The sequence below is a fragment of the Oreochromis aureus genome, linkage group 18 (genome assembly GCF_013358895.1).
Source record: "Oreochromis aureus strain Israel breed Guangdong linkage group 18, ZZ_aureus, whole genome shotgun sequence".
NCBI classification, from domain to species: domain Eukaryota; kingdom Metazoa; phylum Chordata; class Actinopteri; order Cichliformes; family Cichlidae; genus Oreochromis; species Oreochromis aureus.
This window is the reverse complement of record NC_052959.1, coordinates 13,532,302-13,552,489: the sequence shown is the minus strand read 5'-3', so window position 1 is coordinate 13,552,489 and position 20,188 is coordinate 13,532,302. Positions and strand designations below refer to the sequence as shown.

At 42.1% G+C, this 20,188-nt stretch overlaps 3 protein-coding genes across 5 annotated transcripts in view; 1 reads left to right on the top strand and 2 right to left on the bottom strand.

The window, feature by feature from the left end:
* Positions 1–1,112, bottom strand: part of LOC116319200 (myomegalin-like) — a 47,574-nt gene extending 46,462 nt beyond the window's left edge. Inside the window, exon 1 of the mRNA XM_039602236.1 lies at positions 916–1,112. Coding sequence (XP_039458170.1) covers positions 916–965 — 50 coding nt within the window. The 5' untranslated portion in view covers positions 966–1,112. The remainder of the gene's footprint in view (positions 1–915) is intronic.
* Positions 1,113–9,488: 8,376 nt separating this feature from the next.
* Positions 9,489–14,560, top strand: zgc:85843 (uncharacterized protein LOC405880 homolog). Of its 3 annotated transcripts, none has more exons than XR_005609179.1 (11): positions 9,489–9,925; positions 10,570–10,673; positions 10,762–10,859; positions 10,959–11,062; positions 11,136–11,218; positions 11,302–11,426; positions 12,411–12,512; positions 12,606–12,698; positions 12,790–12,909; positions 13,020–13,431; positions 13,689–14,560. XR_005609179.1 is itself a non-coding variant. In XM_031737945.2 (10 exons), exons 1-10 carry the CDS (start codon positions 9,834–9,836, stop codon positions 13,227–13,229), a joined length of 1,131 nt encoding a protein of 376 aa, XP_031593805.2. In that variant the 5' UTR covers positions 9,489–9,833; the 3' UTR covers positions 13,230–14,560. The 3 variants fall into 3 exon arrangements, 1 of the variants encoding a protein (XP_031593805.2); XR_005609178.1 differs by having other exon boundaries at positions 13,020–13,526; XM_031737945.2 differs by having other exon boundaries at positions 13,020–14,560.
* Positions 14,561–18,425: 3,865 nt separating this feature from the next.
* Positions 18,426–20,188, bottom strand: part of LOC116318805 (neurocan core protein-like) — a 48,686-nt gene continuing 46,923 nt past the window's right edge. Inside the window, exons 17-19 of the mRNA XM_031737955.2 lie at positions 19,916–19,998; positions 19,533–19,677; positions 18,426–18,530 (exon numbers count right to left, since the gene is read on the bottom strand). Of these exons, the coding sequence (XP_031593815.2) occupies positions 18,442–18,530; positions 19,533–19,677; positions 19,916–19,998 (317 nt within the window). The 3' untranslated portion in view covers positions 18,426–18,441. The remainder of the gene's footprint in view (positions 18,531–19,532; positions 19,678–19,915; positions 19,999–20,188) is intronic.

Sequence of the window (20,188 nt, the reverse complement as noted above, 5' to 3'; positions counted from 1 at the left end):
TAACAGCAGTAAGATGCAGAGAGATGGGTCAACACCCAAACAGTATACAGACAAATATGCCCAACATTAGGCCAACTGCTACTGCCCCATCAGTGCTCCCCCACTTCATGGGGAATGCCCCTGACAGCTGCTGGGTCAGTAAATGTAAAGACAGCTGTATGCATGCCAAAGGGTTTTAGAAGTTCACCAGGTGGACAAATGGTATATATGCTGTAGTATTTTGGTAAACAGCACATCCAAATCACAACTGTCTTACACAACTGTTCCCTTAATGCAGATATAGGTCAGATGGTGTGGTCACGATGGAGAATTTGAGCTATGTGACGGTTGTGATGAGTGGTTATCAAAAACCATCCCTTGTTAATGAAAGTCAAGCTTTCATCTCTTAAGCACTTGGTGGGCGTACATGGAGGAATTCAGCCTTACTTCTAGGACAGCTGCATTGAGCGCCTCCAGGGCCCTACTGCCCACCTGCACCGATGAGCCCTTTAAGCAGCCTAGTTGGTGCATGCAGTTTATGTTTATTCCTGCAAAGTAGGTCAGAACCACCGCGTCTTTAATGGCATCTTCCATCAGAAACCCCTTTACAAATGTAGCTCGTGTAAGGATAAATGGACACATGCGCAATCACAGAGAGACATTTGCATCACCCCCGATAGCTTTATTCTCCGATCCGCGGCTACTGTGTGTGATAGAGTAGCCCTGTGAGGAGAGAAAAACGGCCTTTTATCCAGGCTGGATGATGGGGTAAACATCAAGTGAGAGAAAATAATTGAAATGGTCTGACTGTAGCAGCAGTCAGTGCTCTGACTGAAACCGCGGTTTGTATCGCCGGAGTCGTGTTTTTGTTAAAAATGCCAAATAAGCATCCGTCTTCCGCTGCGGTGTCCCCCCGCACACAATCAGCCACCTCACCTCTCTGACTCTCCCCAGATTTGCTCCGGCGACGATGAGCTCCACTCCATAAAGGCTATTCCGTCAGTTAACGGGCATCCATGCCGGAAAGCATCGCTGCGTTCAAATCAGCCGTACATCACTCATTTTTGTTTGGAGTATATGAGCCACATCCACACAGGAGCACGCTATCCGCAGCGGCCGAGGCATCGCGCACCGCTCAGGCTTGGAGGGGGTGTGTGTGCGTGTGTGTGTGTGTGTGTGTGTGTGAGAGAGAGAGAGAGAGAGGATGCGCGCCCTGAAAATGAAAAGCAAAGGATGCTACGAGCCCACACAAGAGAGTGCCACTAATGTTGATTCAGCCCTCCAGGAGAGCAGCTGGGGGCAGGAATATACCCACTCTTTTAAAGATATAGACACCACAGGGTTGGGTTGCCTTCTTTAGCAGTGATGTGTAGCCTACATTACTGATTTAATTGGAAATTGCAGGTTTCCCTGTTTTCAAAGCAAAACTGTTGCGCAGTAGTTGTGTTAAATATTAATTATGCTATGGTCCTGCTCTTTGTCATGCAGTCATACGAATAATAAACTCTGGAGAACAATGGTGAAAGCAATAGATATTTGAAATTATAAATAGCAATAAAACAGCATTTTTGGTTCTGATGTGAAGTCGTTTTGGAACAGTAAATGATGGATATGATTTCTTATTACTGATGGGCTGGAAGCGAGTTTACGTTCACTCATTTATCTGATATAATATATCAGATGTAACAGCGCAGGCCTTTCCAGGAACGCATGAAATAAATGTTAGAGATTCAAATGATTTCAAGATCAGAATCCTGAATTATAGACTAACCATGCTGTAACCTTCAGATTATATTAATCCCAGAACCAATAATCTCATCACAGTGACTCAGTTATTTTCAGTAAAGTGATTTCAGGATGCTTTCAAGTCTGCTGGGACTCATTATAGCTCTGTTTTTACGGCTTATTATAGGATTGTTGGGTTGTTGTTTTTTTTTTCCTTTTTTATTCAACCTGAGTGACAAGGCAAATTTAGACTCCACACAGCTACAGACACTGGCCACACTTTTATCTGTTTAAGGAGAATGGTGGTGGAGGGGTGCTCTGAAAGGGTGAAGGGATTAGAGGGGGACAGAGTTAATGAGATTGTGGCATTGTTTGCAAGTGGATGTGAGGAGCGGATGTAGCTTTGGTAATCTTGTTAGGAGTCACAGAACTAATGTGAAGCTAATTTGCTCTCAAAAATAATCAGGAATGAGATGGAGCTCTAGCTCCAGGCTGAAGGACAAATGCTCTCTAATTTCAGCTGATAGGGGAACAAAAATGAGAGTAAAAATGTTTAATGTTTACTGCCTCCTCAGGAGCCTCTTTGGATGTCACTTAGAAAACCACCCCACCTCAGCCATCAAGTTCCACGTGGCAGCACGCAGTTTACAGGGCTGTTTCTACCACAGCGCCCTCTCCTGGACTGAGGTTGGGCTTCTTTAGTGCTCGGTGGATCTTTGTGTGCACTGACACATTAAAACTGGTTGTGACCTAGAACAGTGCAGCCAAGCTTCAAATTGATCATTGATCCCTATAGCAAGGAACCGAGAGTCTCATGAAAGAGGAACACAGAGGGTTTACAGACAACTGGAAAAGCTTTTATTAATTTGTTTACTGATTGATTTTGCATTGAAATCTACGACTGATCTTTAGACTTATGAGAAATTAAATAGTCTATGAAATGTAGAATACGTTTGTGAAAAGGTCTGAAAACTCTAAAGCGTGTGGAGTGAGTTTAGAGCTTTCTCAAATAAATAAATACATGAAAATAAAGGAGAAATGTTGCAGAATAAACTGCAGCTACTTCCCACTTTCTTAAGTAATAATTGTTGAAATCGAAGATTCTGAAGATCAACTTCATATTTTCTCTATATTTTTTTAAATAAATTACCTTAATTTGTGAGGTTTTCCGGTTTGTAATAATATTCAGCTGCAATGACTACAGCAGACACTAGATGTCCTTATAGGACCGCTGAAGCCTTCGGCCATTACATATAGAAAGAGAGGCAGTTACATTCACATTTAAATGAAGAAACTTAATGAGAAACTGCAAGTTTGGAATAACATTAGACCACGTCACTGTCTCAGCGTGCAGTGCCATGCATCTCACCACAGGAGGTGCTTTTCTCGCTTACCATTGCATCTTAAATGCAAAAGGGGTGGTCCTGTTTACTAAATGCAGCTAAATATTCTCTTTAAAAATGTCTGCTGCCAAATTAGCTGCCCTGTCCCTTTTGCTCGGTTTTTTTTTATGTACAGTAGTTACAAAGTTACAGCTTATTCAAACTGAACGTGAAAAAGCTGAATATAAACACAAACAGAAATAATCAATAAATAAATTCAGCAGCAGTAAGACCACCTGAGGCTACCTAAAAATAATAATAATGAACATTATTGTTAACAAGAAAAATCACTATTATTATTGAAAAGAATGTAATTGTACTATTGCTTTCATGGCCTGACTTTTAAGAACTACAAAATGCTACTTTCCCATGATACTTGTTTAATACTCCACGTGATAGATCAGTTTCACATGCACATGTTACAAAACATATACATTTAAAAAAAATCGACACACAGGCTTATACTAAAATATTTAATGTTAAATTTAATCCTATTTTGTATAATATTGAAATGAAATCTAATAATCTATTTTGAGCCTTACACAGAAATGGTTCTTTACCTTCATCATCCATCTAGATATTTATACATTCACATCACATACAGAAGGTCTGTAACGACAGCAAGTCTCTGATGGGTTCAAGTCCTTTTCCCAAAGACCACGCGGGGTCCTGTTTTTGCCCCTCGTGGTTCTGTAGAGATGATCCAGATGGCAGGGGATTTCATAAAGTCTCTGTCAATCATCTTGTTCTCCTCTTCCCGGGCCATTGCCTCTACTTCAGGGCTGGTTTGTGGGGACCAGTCTGCCATGAACTTATCCTTGGCCTCACAGTAGTTCACCACCACTTCTGCAGGCTGCTCCCCAAACAGGCAGTCTTGAGTACAGAAAGAGAGGGTAGGAGACAGATGTCAGAGAGAAGCGTTGCCAGTAGCTTATGGTTTGATTATTCTGGTCTTTAAAAAGCTAGCGGTACAGTAACAAACCTGCACAGTCATGGATGAGGTCTTTGATGAGGTGGCCCGTGATGGCGTAGAGAACCGAAAACACGATGAAGACGGCTATGAGCAAGTAGAGGACGTAGGTGGGCAGGTGGATAGCATCCCGAGAAGGAGGGATATATGACTCAAATAACACCGTGCCATCTTCCTCTTTGTGACGAACGTTTAAGCTGTCCATCGCAGTCTGGCTGCCTCTGCTGTCAGCCTGCGAGTCCAGTTAATATCTGTGGGTCATCGCTGTATTAAGAAGCCGGCACAAAGATTTAATCGCACAGAACGTTCTGTGCAAAATACAAAGAGATCAGGAGGAAATATCACATTCTCCAATGTCAGCATTGTAACAGCAGCAAAGTTACTCAAAATTCAGGAAATCGTGAATGAAACTGTTTGCATGAATTAAGGAAGCTGTGAAGATCCTCTAATTCACAACTGTCCAGCTTGGGACTAATGACTACTAACGTAAGATTTAAAATAAATGCAAAGCTGTATCTCATATGAAGGAACTTTTTATTTGGTTTTCATTGACAAACTTCCTGTTTGTCTCTCTCTCTGAAATCTATCCATCTATCTATCTATCTATCTATCTATCTATCTATCTATCTATCTATCTATCTATCTATCTATCTATCTATCTATCTATCTATCTATCTATCTATCTATCTATCTATCTATCTATCTATCTATCTATCTATCTATCTATCTATCTTACATCACTGAGCTGTATTTAATATGCTCAAGTGCAATAATCCTCTGCATTTATAAACAAGGTCATCACCCTGGACACAAGCAGGTATTAGGAGAAGGTAAGATGGATTAATGAAAGCAAACAAGACAGGAGGAACGAGCGTGTATTATTGAGTTGTTTATTGGGGAGAAGTTTAGTCCAACACCAGGAGAAGTGATGTGTGTTTTCTTCAGAAACACATAACAAGCACATGTAACATGACAGGTCTTTTTGCAATTTCACAACACTTTCTGTCTAGCCTTGTGGACGAACTGGACACAGTGTGTATTCAATGAACATTTTTAGATGTAAAGTTAAGTTATTAACATAACTGATATTTTTACTTGAAACTTAATTTGTTTACAGTTTTTACCACGAGAAACTGGACAACGAATGTCAGGATGGTCCAATAGAAACAGACTGACAGTATGGATCGTGCTTACTAACAACATTTTCTTGTACGTTTTTTGCGCGCTAACTATAACACCAGCATAAAACAAAAGTGCCTCAGCCTCTGCATCACTACAGCGAGGACATCACTGATCACTGCACTGTGATTAAGACGTAATAAAAACTGCTGCGATGAAAAAACTCAAAGGGAAGTGACGTAAGGGGATACGGGGCAGGCGAAGGTCACACTATGTGTGGAAATCCTTTTTTCTCCAGGGTATGACGAAGCAATGGCGCTTCTCAGGGGAGGGGTGGATGGACGACAGCGGCCTGCGTCTCCCTGGTGGAAACCAGGCAGCTGGCCTTCTTTTTCTTCCTCCATTCTGATCTCATCTTTCTCCACCAGCTTGCTGGAAACGCTGAGTCGCCTCTCTTCCTCTATTTCTGCATCTCCTCCCTCTGAATCATCCTCCACTGGTTTGGGGCCAAATATCCAGTCTGTAAGAGGAAACAACATGTTTGAAATGAATTAAAATGATTTATTTTTATGTCTTCTCTGTGTTTCTTTTAAAGGCGCAAAGGCGGTTTGCACTTCAGTTGTTTCAGATTCAAACCTCATAGAGGATCATGGGGGGGGTCACTTTGAAGTGTTTGGATCTGAACATGAGCACATCTCAGTTCTGCTGCACTGTTATTAAATAGCCAAAGCAGGAACTTTGTGGAATTGCAGAAATTGAACATTGACCGCCCCCTTAAGATGGCTTTTTTTAGCAGCCATTTGATCAGCTGTTGACATTCACCTTAAAAGAATAACAGACACCACTGGGAAGGTTATCCTGTCCACAAACCAGAGGGTGAACATGAAGGAAACCGTCATCAAAACAAGGAAAAGATCAAATGTTGATTCACAAGAGCTCAGGGACAGAAAGGACACCACAAACACAGATGCCAGAGTGGACACGGTGGCATCAGTTCAGGATGTGTCCACCTGGGGTTACCTGCCAGGTCATGCAACAGGTCATCAATGAGGTGTCCCACTATGGCGTAGGTGGCCACTATGATCACCACCACCCCAACTATTACATAGACTACATTGGGTGGGAGAGTTATAGCATCTCTCGCAGGGGGGATGTAGTCCACAAAATACACCTCCTGCTCCTCTTCCTCCTTCCTTCTAGACAGCTGGAGGAGTTGCCGGAGCTCAAACGCAGATTGTGTGAAGTTTGAAAGCAGAGCTCCTCCTGAGGCGTTCAGGGACACATTTGGTTGCCGGTTCATGTTTTGTCTTGGCCGGTTTTTGAAACTCTTTTTATGGTATTGTCAGCTCACAGAAAGCTTTGAAGCTTTGGGGCTGTTTCTTTGGGGTGATGAAAGATTTATTGTCTTGTTGCAGATCTGCGCTCCTTCACTCCTGCACTGTGAAAGTCTGGAGAACAGGTGATACAGGCGCACCAGGGAGGAGGAGGAGGAGGAAGAGGAGGTGGAGGAGGGAAACAAACTGAGCATTAGAACATTTTCAACATCTTCTGGGTGTCGGAAGGATGAGTGACAGGTGGAAATGTGTGGATGGTTTGAAACTGAGAGTACTGTTTCTCAGCAGTGACAGCTCCCTGTCACAAAATGGCTCTACAGAAATGTAGTTCAGCTGACAAGTAAAGGCTGATACTACCCATGTGCCAATTCTTCTAATCTTTGGTCTAGACTTGAATCCCAGAATTCCTCCTTCTCGTCTTTTGCACAGAGGGTCTTCGGTCCAGGAGAGCGAGACAGAGGAGAAGTGAATGTAGGACAGACGGAGTTAATAGGATTGAGTCTGTCATAGAGCAATATCAGCTTTCCATCTGTGGGGATTAGAGATATGAGCGAGGAGAGGTGGACAGTAATATGCCAAAGAGGCTTATGGTCCTCTATGAGCCCATTGCATAAAGATATGATATGTATATTACAGTGAACCCACTTTCACTCAGGTCCAGACTGGCATCACTTTATAGATACTTTCAAATGATCTCATACACAATATGGCACTTGTGACATGTCACATAATTCACTAACATGAAACAACGCTTTCATGAATGAGTTCTTGCTCCCTAACAGAGCATGATGTCATCACAGGTAGAAAAAGTGCACATCTTAATTTATTTTTCTTTATAAATGACTCTTGTAAAAATGATAAAGAGCCAGAGAGCAGCTCTGTTCATATGACAAAAGATGAGAAAATGGCAGAGATGACATGGAAGACAGCACTGCATTGGAGTGTCACAGGGAAGCAAAATGAACTTGCCTGCAGCGAAGACTTGAGACGATTCTTTTGGTTTTTTGTTTTTGAATTCTGGGGTGAACTGTACAGAAGCAGCTCTGGAAATAACCACAAAAACACAGCAGAAGGTTAGCGTTGCGTCGTGGCTGCCCTTTAATAACAAGCCTAAAGCCACACAATCTTGTTTTTCTGTACATCTGGGCAGCTAAACAGGAGAGAAATAAATATATAAGATATATATCTATATGGAGAGAGATATTTTTATCCTCACAAATATTCTCAGTGCAGCATCAGGATGTGGTTTCCGCCAGGATTTTAGGCATTGGCTTGTTCTTCTTCCTTTTTCCAGTTAAGTTTGTAAAACTGAGCGGCAAGAAACTTCCATTCAATGGCCGTGACGGCTATATTGGCGAAAAGAATGAACCAAGAGACTGGGTGCATACCCCAGTAGAAGACATGCGACATGTTGTGGAGAGATGTAAAAAAAAAAATTGAGAAAAAAAACGATAAGGAGGAAGAGTGAAAAATAAGCTTTCAGGAGAGATGCAAACGACAGATGAGACGAGGGTTTCTGAATGTGTCTCAGGATGAGGCTGTTATGAAAGTAACACCAACTGTGCCAGTTTAGAGGTGGTGTTTAGTAGTTTAGTAATCCTAACAGGATTTGCTTGACTCATGCCACTGTCACCACCAAAACCTTTTCACCGAGTCAGCAGAAAGCTTAAACGGTTCATTTAGTGTCACCTGAAGGACCTGTTGCCTGCGGATGGTGTGTGTATGTGTGTGTGTGTGCTGATTCACACTACAAGCAACAAATGTAACTAAAACACAATAAAATGATGAGAAAATGTGATAAGTATTAAGATAAATTGACACTTTACCTGTAAGAATGATTCGTCTCATCAACTTGCAGATTGCTTTAGGTTATTTTTTCAGTTCAAAACGGGAATCCAAGGCTTTTTCAGGTAAAAAAAAATCAATACATAAAAAAGAAGCAGAAATTCACTGTAAGCACTACAAGCTGAGCAGACTATTCCTAAGCAAATAACATCCAGTCACTCATTCAGGTAGATCCATATTGGCTCCCTCAAGCTGGGGTGACCACCTTCTTGGGCTTGTCTTCTGGCTCCATCAGCCACTTGTAGTAAGCATCGCCCAGGATGAAGGCCCAGTAGAAGACAGTTAGAGAGGTGTTTACTGTCATGATGCCGATAATCAAAGGGTGCCACATGGTGGCAGGTTTTCAAAAAAAATCTGTGTCAGTCTAAAGAAAAAAAAGAAAAAAGAAAAAAATAGCTGGTGCTGTGTGTGTGTGAAGGGTTGTTTCAGTAGTATCGCCTGCCTGTCTGTTTCTACTCTCTGCGTGGACTCCCCACCCCTCTCTGTGCTCTCTTTCCACTGGTGACTAAGTTTCTGAGGCAACAGCAGCATAATCCTCTTCAGCAGCTTTGTTACAGAAGATAAGGGTGCGCTGGATGTAGACCTGCTTTACCCACCCTTGTTCATCCATGAGATGGTGTTGTGTAACGCAGGTGTAGGCATTCTTCACAATGAGCTTTACAAAGAAACAGAAGCTATGTAAAAATGTGACACTGATTGTGAGTTTTAAACAGTGACCTGACCTAAAAGACATAATCTTTGTTCTGAACTTTATGTTCTCTGTAAGATATCAAATCTAATCCACAATCTAATCGAGACTGGAGACATCAGATGGAGGAGTTAATCTTACACCAAACAGCACAGATGGCTCCTTAAACGAACCCCATGGGCAAGCAGACCCTAAAGACCACGCTTGCCCTGACATCACGTGACTTGAATAGCTGGATTGTACAGACTCATCTGGTGCAGCGTATCTACAAACAGCATGATTAGAAAGCAAAAAGACAGAAAACTGAACTTAAAATGACTTCAAGGGGGGAACAACTGAAATGGGGAATCATCCTCCACCAGGTGGCAGTCTATACAAGGACTGAGTGAATGTTTTAAAAGACGCATTTAATGACAGATCAGAGAATTTAATGAAAAACGTGGAGGAAAAGAGCGATATTTGCGCATGATGAGCGATTCAGCGGTCCGTTATCTGAACTTTGCATTGCTCTCCCTTTAAATGTTCTCTCATTAGAGGTGCCTCCTGCCCGATGTGAACTTTGACACCTGCAGGACAGCAGCAGGCTTATTGGAGCTGAAGGTTTCACCACAGATCAAAAGGCAACGTGACGCTGCTTTAAATCATCTCCTGCGTTCAGCGGCAGCGCAGAGGGCGCTGCTTTAACATGACTCGGTGCACAGCTGCGAAACGTGCTTAGGAGGGACAGATTTCTTTTTTATGTGGAACATTTTTAAAGTTCACCTTAGAGGCCAAACAGCACATTTACAAGAATGAGGCCACCGCCGGAAATCAGCGTTTTTCTCCTTTCTCTCCTGGCACCTGGAGTTTTATACACAATGAACAACAGCCCAGCGCTCCAAGAGTAAGTGTGTGTGTAGTCGGATCGTTTCAATCTAATCTCGGCCTGTTGTGTGGAGGCATGGTAAAGCCGCTGATATTAATAGGCTTATGAAGCGGCCCACAGCCTGAAGGGAAAAGGGCGTGTTTACCCAGAGGAGAAAAAAAAGATTTACTAAGGCTGGAAAATCTAATGCTGTGAACTTAAGAGATCCGTTGTAAACTCTTAAAAAGTAAATCTAAATCTAAATTAACGGAGTCCAAGGCTATATCGCCCACGCTAATGAGTGTTAATCAATCAGTGTTACATCCCCACACTGCTCCGAGCTTTTGAATTTCACCAAAGAGAAACTGGCCATTAAAGAGCCGAGAAAGCTTTGAAAATAATCAAGTAACAGAAATGTTAATCTTTTTGAACCCTCTATCTAAACGTCCTCCTTTTGTGGCGAAAGCTGCGATATTTCGCAAAATTAGATCATTTTAAAGTCTCGTCGCTCGTCACTGATCTCAAGTTAATTTTTATAAAGCACAAAATGAAGTTTAAGTTTTATTCAAAGACTTGTCGTTTTATAATAAAGCGGCTTAGAGAGAATTAATTATCTACATCGATCCTGATTTACTGGTTAATGTTCTCCAGAATAATTTAGTTGTGTCTGATCTCGTCCTCAGACCTCTGGTTATCTTGGGGATGGGAACGGTCATCCTGGGGTCTGTTCTTCTCCTCCTCTTCCTCACTGTGCGGCACAAGGCCAAAGTGGACCCTTTGTTCTATGGTACAGTCACACAAACACACATGCTTTCATATAAATGAGTAAAGTCAAGGTGGAGAGTTGTTATTTCTCAGCGCTTCTCTGTTTGCAGTGTTTGCAGAGTTTTCCTTCACCTGCCTGGTGGGTCTGACCAATGCTTTAGAGCAGGATGGGTTCATCTCTGGCTTCATGGGCTTCTACATAAAGATGGTAACCTCTCGCTTTTCTCTCCAAGACTGATCACTGGGGGTTTTTTTTGTTTTTTTCATAAGTTTAAATGTTAAAGTTTGGATGTTTCTTTCTCTTCAGGGTGAGCCTCATCTAAGCACTGCCTATGCGCTGATGATGTCTTACTGGGAGGGCGTCGTTCACTTCATCCTCTTCCTCACTATCATCCACCGCATGTTCTCTGGGTAGGTTTTGCCGCTGCCGTCACAGTCTCTCATCTCTGTGCTTTAGTGAGACCTCTGACTTTCTGTCTTGCAGGAAGTCATATCGTAGCCTGGGCCTGCTGTGGGCAGGCTCCTCCATCGCTCATCAGATCGTTCACATCCCAGGAGTGGTCATTGGTGAGAGCAGCATGAACACAGTCTGGTCAGATCGGCACAGTTGCTTGCGACCGTGTGTTTTGATGAAGTTCTCATTTGTTCAGGCAAGTATGGGTCCAACATTCGACCAGCGTTTTGGAGGAATGTCCCCTTCTTTTTGGCGCCTTTCTGGGCAGCCTCGCTGCTCTTTAGCAGACCCAGAGAGATGCCAATCATCACAGCAGATAAGGTAAAAAGTTCTCGCTTTCAGCATGTGTTCAGTATACACTATATACTCCAAGAGTAGTCTAGCCAGAATCTGGCTACAGCTTACATATCTGTGTATATTGTAGTGCATTAAACTTTAAAGTTCTGTAGCCACCTATCTAATTTAGAGTCATGCTAAAGGTTGGAGACTAACTCAGCTGTCATAGGGCAAAAGGCAGGGTACACCTGGACACAGGGCTAGCACAGAGACAGACTATTCCCATTCATGGTCACACCCAATTGAGACTCGTCAGTTAACCTGATATGCACCTTTGTGGACTGTGTGAGGACATCTGATTGTTGGGGTTTTCTCTTTGTTATGGTTCATGGCTTTCTAGGATCTTTACCTCACAATATAAAGCACCTTGAGCTGAGTGTTGTTGTGATTTGGCGCTACATAAATGACAGCTGGACTGATTTAAATTTAAATAGAGCAAAAGAAAATCCAAGGATCCAAATGACATAGAATTATACTTTAAAAAAGTGTGTGTATGTATATGTGTGTGTGTTGGGGGAAGAAAATTGTTGTTTTTGCACATAAACTCCAGATGGTGTCAGAAAAATCATTTCGGGACATTTCTTCACAGTTGGCCTTTTTAACTTGTACCCACAATAATATTTATTCCACCTGAAATGCATTTTTTAGTACTTGGAAAACCTCTGTTAGGTTCAGGAGGTGCTGGAGGATACGTAACACCCTCTTGCTTGCTGTGAATTTTCCACACTTACCTTATTTATTCCCACATGAGCTCAGTGGGACATCACACAGGCTTCCCACTGGGGAGCAGGCAGTTTGAGGGCTGTTTTAATATCCAGTTTGACTGTGTTAGACATTTGTGTTCTCACAGGCAGCTCCGCTGGGTAATCTCCAGACACGTTCAGTTTTCCAGTGCCCGTGTGAAAATAACCTGCATGGTGTTAAATGTACAGCACCAACATCAACTGTGAACATTTCTGTGTCGAGCAGATCGCTGCAGAGCAGAAGAAAAGTCTGCTGTTTCGACCCATTGACCTGCTTCTCTCACTGCTGTTACTGGGATCCATGGCCTTCTCCGTGTTTAGAGGCTTTGTAAGTGAAACATAACAAGACCTTTTCTATGTGTCGGTACTTGCGCTTCTGTTTGCGCTCCAGTCTTAACTCTCTCTTCGTGTTGTGCTGCAGGTAGTGCTGGACTGTTCTCTGGACACCTGTTTCACCTACATCTATCAGTATGAGCCGTACCTCAAAGACCCAGTTGGCTTTCCCAGGGTTATGGTCAGTCTGGAGACAGAAGACTCACAAATTTAGTTAAATCTAAACTAGTATGTAGTTTATTGTTTAACTGTTCGGTGCACAATTCCTTTAGATGCTGGTGTACTTATTCTACGCACTGCCATTGCTAACGGTCTTCATCTACGGTCTGAAAACACCTGGATGTAGCTGGATGTTGGATTGGACCATCTTCTTTGCTGGCGCCATGGCTCAGGTAACTGTGGTTGTCTCATCTTGTGCTGTGGTTAATATTCGTTTAAACAAAAGGAAAAATGGAAAGCTTCATGTTGACTTCCCTCCCCCCTCACTCACTGTTCCCTCCAGACCCAGTGGTGCCATATCGGAGCATCTCTGCATTCCCGCACTCCCTTCACGTACCGAGTCCCAGCAGACAAACGGTTGCCTGTTATCGCCCTCAATGCGCTGCTCGCTGCTGCACCGGCACTGCTGGCCCTGCGCTGCCACACAAACCCCGCTTATTTTATGAAACCTGTTCCTGCGGGACAATCCAACAGCAAGAAAAAGAAAAACTAGACCACACACAAGCCACGGACTGGTGAGGAATGCTTACTGGGGCACGAACTGAATTAAATGCACACATTTTTCATCCCTAAAACCCAGAGGAAATCTAAAAAACATTGCTCTCTCTGAGTCAACTGTTAAAAAAAAATCAGTCACCTCACCCAGCACTTCCTGTATGGACTTCTGGACCCTGATAAGGAGGCTGTTGATGGAGGTGAGGACCGTGATCAGATCGCACAGCGTTCAGGTGACTCATGCAGACACCCAGTTTGTATCGTCACAAAACTTCAACTAACCTGAATCATGCAGGTCAGCAGCACAGCACCGGAGAGTGATTCAGTCCCTTTTTTTTTTTTTTTTTCTATACAGAAATCTAAACCAAAGCTACAAAGTTTGCAGATTCATTTTCTGATCTTGAATATTCCAACTTTCACCCTCCTGTGATTTTTTTTTTTTTTTTTTTTTTTTTAGTACCGCCCACGCTAACTGTGAGTATATTAAATGTTGAATATCAGCAGAATCCTCTGCAGGCTGAATAACTTAAGAGTTGCTGATAAGGGAGATGACTCACTCGAGCTGACAGCTTGGAGAAGAAAAACCCACCTGGTGATCAACGTTGTGGTCTAGCCTTCGTGTGACTGGAGCATATAAAGAAATCAGACAGATACTAATCGCTATTCCAGTCCACTCCAAGTCCAGACTGTCATTTTCAAGCTAAATATTCAGTTTACAGTCATGTGAAACGGGGAAAGGAAGCACACGGAATTTGTGTATTTGCTTAATAAACGACTTAAATGATTACCACGCTCATTCTTTCTATCTACAGTTTGAGAACTGGAGCGCTGAACTGTGGCTATTTTTGTATTATAAAAATGGGACACAGATTTCTCACAGCTAGCTGTGCATGTCAGTGTTTGATTAAATTACATTCTCATTAACCTTTTCCTTTGCTAAATATTGAGAATATTTATGACTCACATAGCACGTCTGAGCTTCTAAACTTAAACAAACGCACTTTTTCCCGAACCAAGTGGTTTACGGGTTCTGCAGTCACGTCTCCGCAGCTGTCAGTGTTTTCTCCAGCTGGTGATGTCATTGTGCCCTACTGCACTGCTCAAGTTATCAGACTGATAAGAGGTGAACCCTGGATTTAGGTGAGCTGTCAGACACAGCGGCCTCACAGATTACCACAGGAAACGGCTCAAAAAACAAAAACACATGTTTTGGCTGCTAAAGTGTCATTTGACTTGGTAAATAGAACATTTCCCTTTTTTTTTTTTTGTACATACAATAGGATATGCAGGACACAGAGGTGAACGTGAAATACAGTACAAGAAGTTTGATCATTGAGTTTTTTTCTTTTTTTTTGTCTTTGTCACAATTTGTGGACTCAGATTAAGTTCGTATTTTATACACTTACATACTTTAGAAAACACAGTGCAAATAAACTTAACCCTAACCCTGTAGGCTTTATCTTATTGCAACATGAGTGTCCATTAAAAACAGTTTAGTGTGCTATAAAGTGGTGGACCCACCAACTGACTCTCAGTCATTAGGGTAGAGCCATGACCAGCCATACCGTCTGGCTCTGTAATTGAAGCAATGGGTTGTTTTTAAAAAGCTTGCTACTGTAATAGGAAGAAACTGATATTTCAGTGTAATCGATGATACTGCAAAGCAGACATGTTTGGGAAACGCAACAAATCAGCCGAATATAGTGACAGACAATATAAAGTTTACATGCCGAGTGCTGAGGCACATACCGTGTAAAAGTCTTAATGCTCTGCTGAATCAATAACTGCAGAGCTCCAAACCTCCTCTAGCATCAACATCACGCCAAAAACATCCCGCTGGGCACTTCATAGTATGTGTTTCAAAAGCTGAACAGCTCCTGGAGGTGTACTTTAATCAGGGCCACCTTTGCAAAAGAAGATATTTTGCCACTTCAGGTGAGTAGAGCATCAACAAAAGCACCGTACAGAAGAGAAGAAGAGAACAGGCACTTTAAGTCAGACGTAGCGTGACAGGAAGCTGTTGTGAAGGTGGGTTGCAAAGCAGCTTGCAGGATTCTGTAACTTTACGCAGACTAAAGTATTTTAAAGTAAAAAACTTATGATTATTTTCAACTCAATAGCATGCAAAATTCACTTTAAATGATCTGTATTCATCTTATACTGAGTCCTGATGTTGCCCCTCAGTTTATCTGTTGCCTAAATTAACCATTAAGCATAACTTCTTTTTGACAAAATCCAGATGCTACAGTCAGATGATCCCTTGCCACAAGGGGTCACCACAGCGAGTAGCGCCACAGTTTTACACCAGATGCCCTTCTTAGTTTAACTCCAAAGTGCGTTTTTGTCTCTAGCTGGAACTGAGGTTTAGCTCGCACTACACTATGGAGCTAAAACAAAATAGAGAGATAATAGCAGGGGAAAAACCCGACTCAGATTAACTGATCTGGTCAGGTTCTGGGTCGAGCATGACCTCGTGGCAAAACTACGCTCAGTTTGAAAGTGAAAAACAGCTGATGGCATGAATGACAAGCAGAACTTTTGTCCATTTTGTTCGCTTTATTAAGAATGGAGTACAACAGCAGGACAAAAAGTCATAACACCAAAAAAAGTGGATAACAGATCAAATATCAAAGAGACAAGAGACGAAAAAGAGTGACATTCTACCCATCGTGTAAATATGGCCGTGCAAATTAGGTACAATCAAGTGGTTATGTCAAATTATTCTGTAGTCCCACCCACACAAACTATGTCAATGGGACGTATACATTAGCTTAGAGTGCTTATGGGGATTGGGGAGTCTATCGGATTGGACAAGGTCCAGCTATTGATCAGGTTTGAGCCAATAACACACATCACAATATTTACAGTACAGAGATTAGAGGCAATCAAATGATTAATTTTGTTATCGACTGATTGTTGGACTTACATATTGGTATAGAAAAATGGTGTTACGTCAGCTTTCTAAAGGATAAGTAAGAAAAAGAGAGCATGTTCACTAGCAAATGATTCATAATAAATAGTAACATTACACAAACAGATATTAGAAAAAAAGCACGTCAGTAGAGTAAAAGAGACCAGCTATTCAGGTGCTCTATGGAAAAGTAACAGCTACAGTACACGTACAAAAAGCTGGGATACCAGGACTATCTTGCATCAATTACATCTGTGCTTTGTAAACAGAATACTAAGATGAGTTACTTTTTTCATGTAGAACAAGCAAACCTTTCCAAAAAAGTGACTTTGCACTCCTCTAAGTTTCTGTCTTACATGCATACGTTCACACACTGCTGTCAGGCTGACAGACCAAGAGAAGGTTATAGTTTGTAGACGAGTGGAGGAGTTACTGTTTGGGATGGAGGATGTTAGGGCGGTGCTAAAGTCAGTGTTCGCATGGACCTCAGTTAAAGAAAGCAGAGAGAAAATAAAAAGAAGCATCAAAAAGCATGGAGGTTAGATCATGGGGATAATCTTATTCACTGGGGGGAGTAAAGCTAAGCAGAGAACACGGTTTGTGGTTAGAAGCGGGAAGGGAAAATGGAAAATGCTGTGATCTACTGTCTTTCCTTATGGGCCATGGTTAGCACCTAGGCATTGTGGATGTTGTATTATTTGGTTCAGTAGTAGCTGTGTGCGTCCTCTCTGGCCTTGTGTCCCTCTCCTCCGTGTCTCCTGTGGCCGTGGCGGTCGTGGCGCTGGTTGCGGTGATGGCGTCGGTACCGGTGCAGTCGTCGAGCTGCAGAGGGGAGGAAATGGTGACACATTGTATATGAGCTGTAGTAGATGAACAACACACTTGTCACTGTGCACAACTACTGCACTGTACACAAAAATCTCTTGTTCACTGCCTAAAGCTCTGCATATATTTTCTTACTCTTAAATGATCTGCTCTCAAAGAACCTTAAGTGTGTACTTGAACCATAAATACTCAAATACTCAAAATATATTTCCTTGCTGAAGGTTCCTATCGCTAATCAGCTGACTCTTCAACGCTACACAAAAGCCTAATATGAGCTGGTACTTTATTTATTAGTGAGTCACCTTTGTTAAGATGGGAAAGAGTTAATAAATGATACTTAACAGACTTAAAGCTCTGAGGTTGGTTGATGCTAATTATCAGGCTTGATGAAATCATCAAGGAGCTGCTCGGATTGTAATTTCACTGATTTTAAATGAATCATATTTTACTGCGTTGTTGTGTGTGTGTGTGTGTGTGTGTGTGTGTGTGTGTGTGTGTGGTCATATTTACATCCAAGATTTTTACAGTTGCTTTGACTTAGTGTCCTTGTGCACAACAGAAAGAGAACATTTCTTTTCAGACTAACAATTAATCTTCTGTCTCTGTCTCACAACTATGAATTTCACTCTCCAAAGTCTGTTTCAATGATTTCACTGTGTAAGTCATCATTTACGGGCTCTACTTGCCAAAGTAAGATCGCAGGCATTATGAGTATTGTCACGCACATTTATAGCGTTTATAGAGTGCCACAGACATGATTTGTGAGCATAGACCACTCTGCTCAGACACGAATAAGGGCAGAAGCGTACCCCTGGGAGAGGAGTAAGGATGTGTAGCGAGGGAAAAATGACGCGATATAGGAAGACGTAAAAGTGCAGATGACAGTCAAGACATATGGAGATAAATACATTCAACAAGAAACTGTGACCAAACAGACGTGTGTGAGAAGATGTTTCATGCACTGTTTCATTACTGTGATATACTGTTGTATGTGGTAAAAGCTTTGATAAGGAGTCCACTGTGAATCTAACCACTGCGTTTTACTCACCGTCAAATGAGCTTGCCTTTGTAGTTACACTAACGTGTCTGACACAATAACCTCATTTGACACCTGCATTAAAGGTTTTCAATGTGTTAAACTCATTTGTGTGTCCGCTATAACATTTTCCTGCATATATGCATATATTTTTGGGGGGAAATCAATCTGAACTACAAAATTGATTCATGAAATTTGCTCAACCAGTTCAGAGAAACTGTAATGACAAAAGGGACTCAATAAAACAACAACCTGGAGAACCCTCTGAATTTGTAAGTGAGCAGCAAAGCATGAAAACAAACATTGCATTCAGTTTAAAGCGACCACTCACACTTTGTGCAGATGATCCTGGGTCGCTCCCAGCTCCCATCGTTATTGTAAAATAAAAAGCGTGCGGAGGTGGGGATGTGGGCAGTCTGTAAAAGCCTTCAAAGCACTTTAGCGCCTCACTGAATGGATATCATAATGTGATCTCCTCCGACCTATCAAATGGGCATTCTCCACCGCAGGTGGGGTCCCGCATAACACTACAAACAAAACAGAGAAGCCTCATATCACTCATACAAAAAAGGCTGGATTCCTGAAGAGACATCCAGAGTTTATTCAATGTTAATTAGAAGAGACAGACTAATAAATACCCATTATAGCAGTCATTGCATATTTTTTATGTAAGTGCTAATATATAGTAAATAAAAGCATCGCACAATATGCACAACAATAACTCGTGAAGGTCGTCATTTGCAGGAGTGCGCTGCCTCTAGATGGCAGCCTTGTTGCTGTATCTGCTGACAGAAAGAGCTGTTTTAAGGGGCTAGTCTCTGCAGTAGACAGGGACTACAGCCAAACCACAGAGCCATGAGACCACAGCCAGACAAACAAACACTCTCAAATGACTTAATCCCTCTCCCCCTGTCCTCCTTTATCCTTCCCCGTCCTTTTCTAAGGCCTCTTGATGATCTTCCATGTCTTCAGTGAGCTTTTTCCTTTCTTTTTTCTTTCTTTTTTTCCCCAGCCTATGTGATCTCATTGCTTTCACATTTAGGTTGACTGAATCCCAGAGGAAAGGCTTGGGTACAGTAAGTATCAAGAAAACCTGACAAAAAACAGCTTGTAGGAATTTCACATGGCGTTTGAGAGCAGGACAATAACTGCAGTTTCAGTTCTTCTGCCTGAACAAGTGTAAGTGGGGCCAGGGGAAAAAGAGCTGCCAATGAGAGGAAGATTTAGATTGATATTCCTCTCAAAAATCAATACAGGTTTTAGCCTGAATCTCAGCCTTCACTCCTGCATTTTGTCAATTTTTGGAGCGTCTGCAGCGATGACCTTTTATAGAGCAAAAAAGCAACTTGTGAAGTGTAGCCAACTACTGATTTTCTGCATGAGAACTGGTGGCCAGCTGGTAAGTACACAGAAAACCCAATCATGTAAAGACAGGCGAATCTTTGATAGGGAACGTCCTTCCCTGTCCGACAATCTGAAAAGACTGAACCTTCTCAGTTTTGTTAGCGAGCTGAGCATTGTTACAGTACCTGTGCCTTTCTTGCAGATGTAGGGCAGGTTGTAGTTGCAGGGCACGTCGTTCCACTTGCCGTCCTCATGGGCAATGGTCACCACGCAGTCCTCGCCACCTGCAAAGAAGTTATCGGGCTGGCTCTCCCTCCAGTTCTCGTAAACCTGCACAGCAGCAAACATCAGATTTCAGCTGCATTTGAGTTCATCTGTAATTGTAGTCAGGCTGGGATTCTTGTCATATTTTTAAGTGAAAAGGGAAAAAAGTGGTATTTTTACACAAATGTGATTTTGTGAGCTTTAAATGAAAAGGTATTTGTTCATTTGTGTTTCCTATTGAGCTGGTTTATTACGATGACTTTTCACAGTCTGAAAACAGGAAGTGTAAAAAGTGATCACTGACCAAATCGTTGGTGTCGGTCCACTGAAAGTCCTCTTCCACTGTGCGATCGTTCAAACCGATCCAGGCGTTGTCGTGACCGAGACCTGGAACGAACAGTACATGACTTCCTTTTATTTAACTGCTTCTGTAAGATCTTTATTTATGTATCTGATAGCACCACACCGCCACCTTCTCCCTCTTTTCCGTATAATCTAATTTGTGAATCATGTTTTTTGTGACTTGCTGCTTTCTCTTCTTGTTTTTTTTCACACTCTACCTTTTATTGTTTTTTAT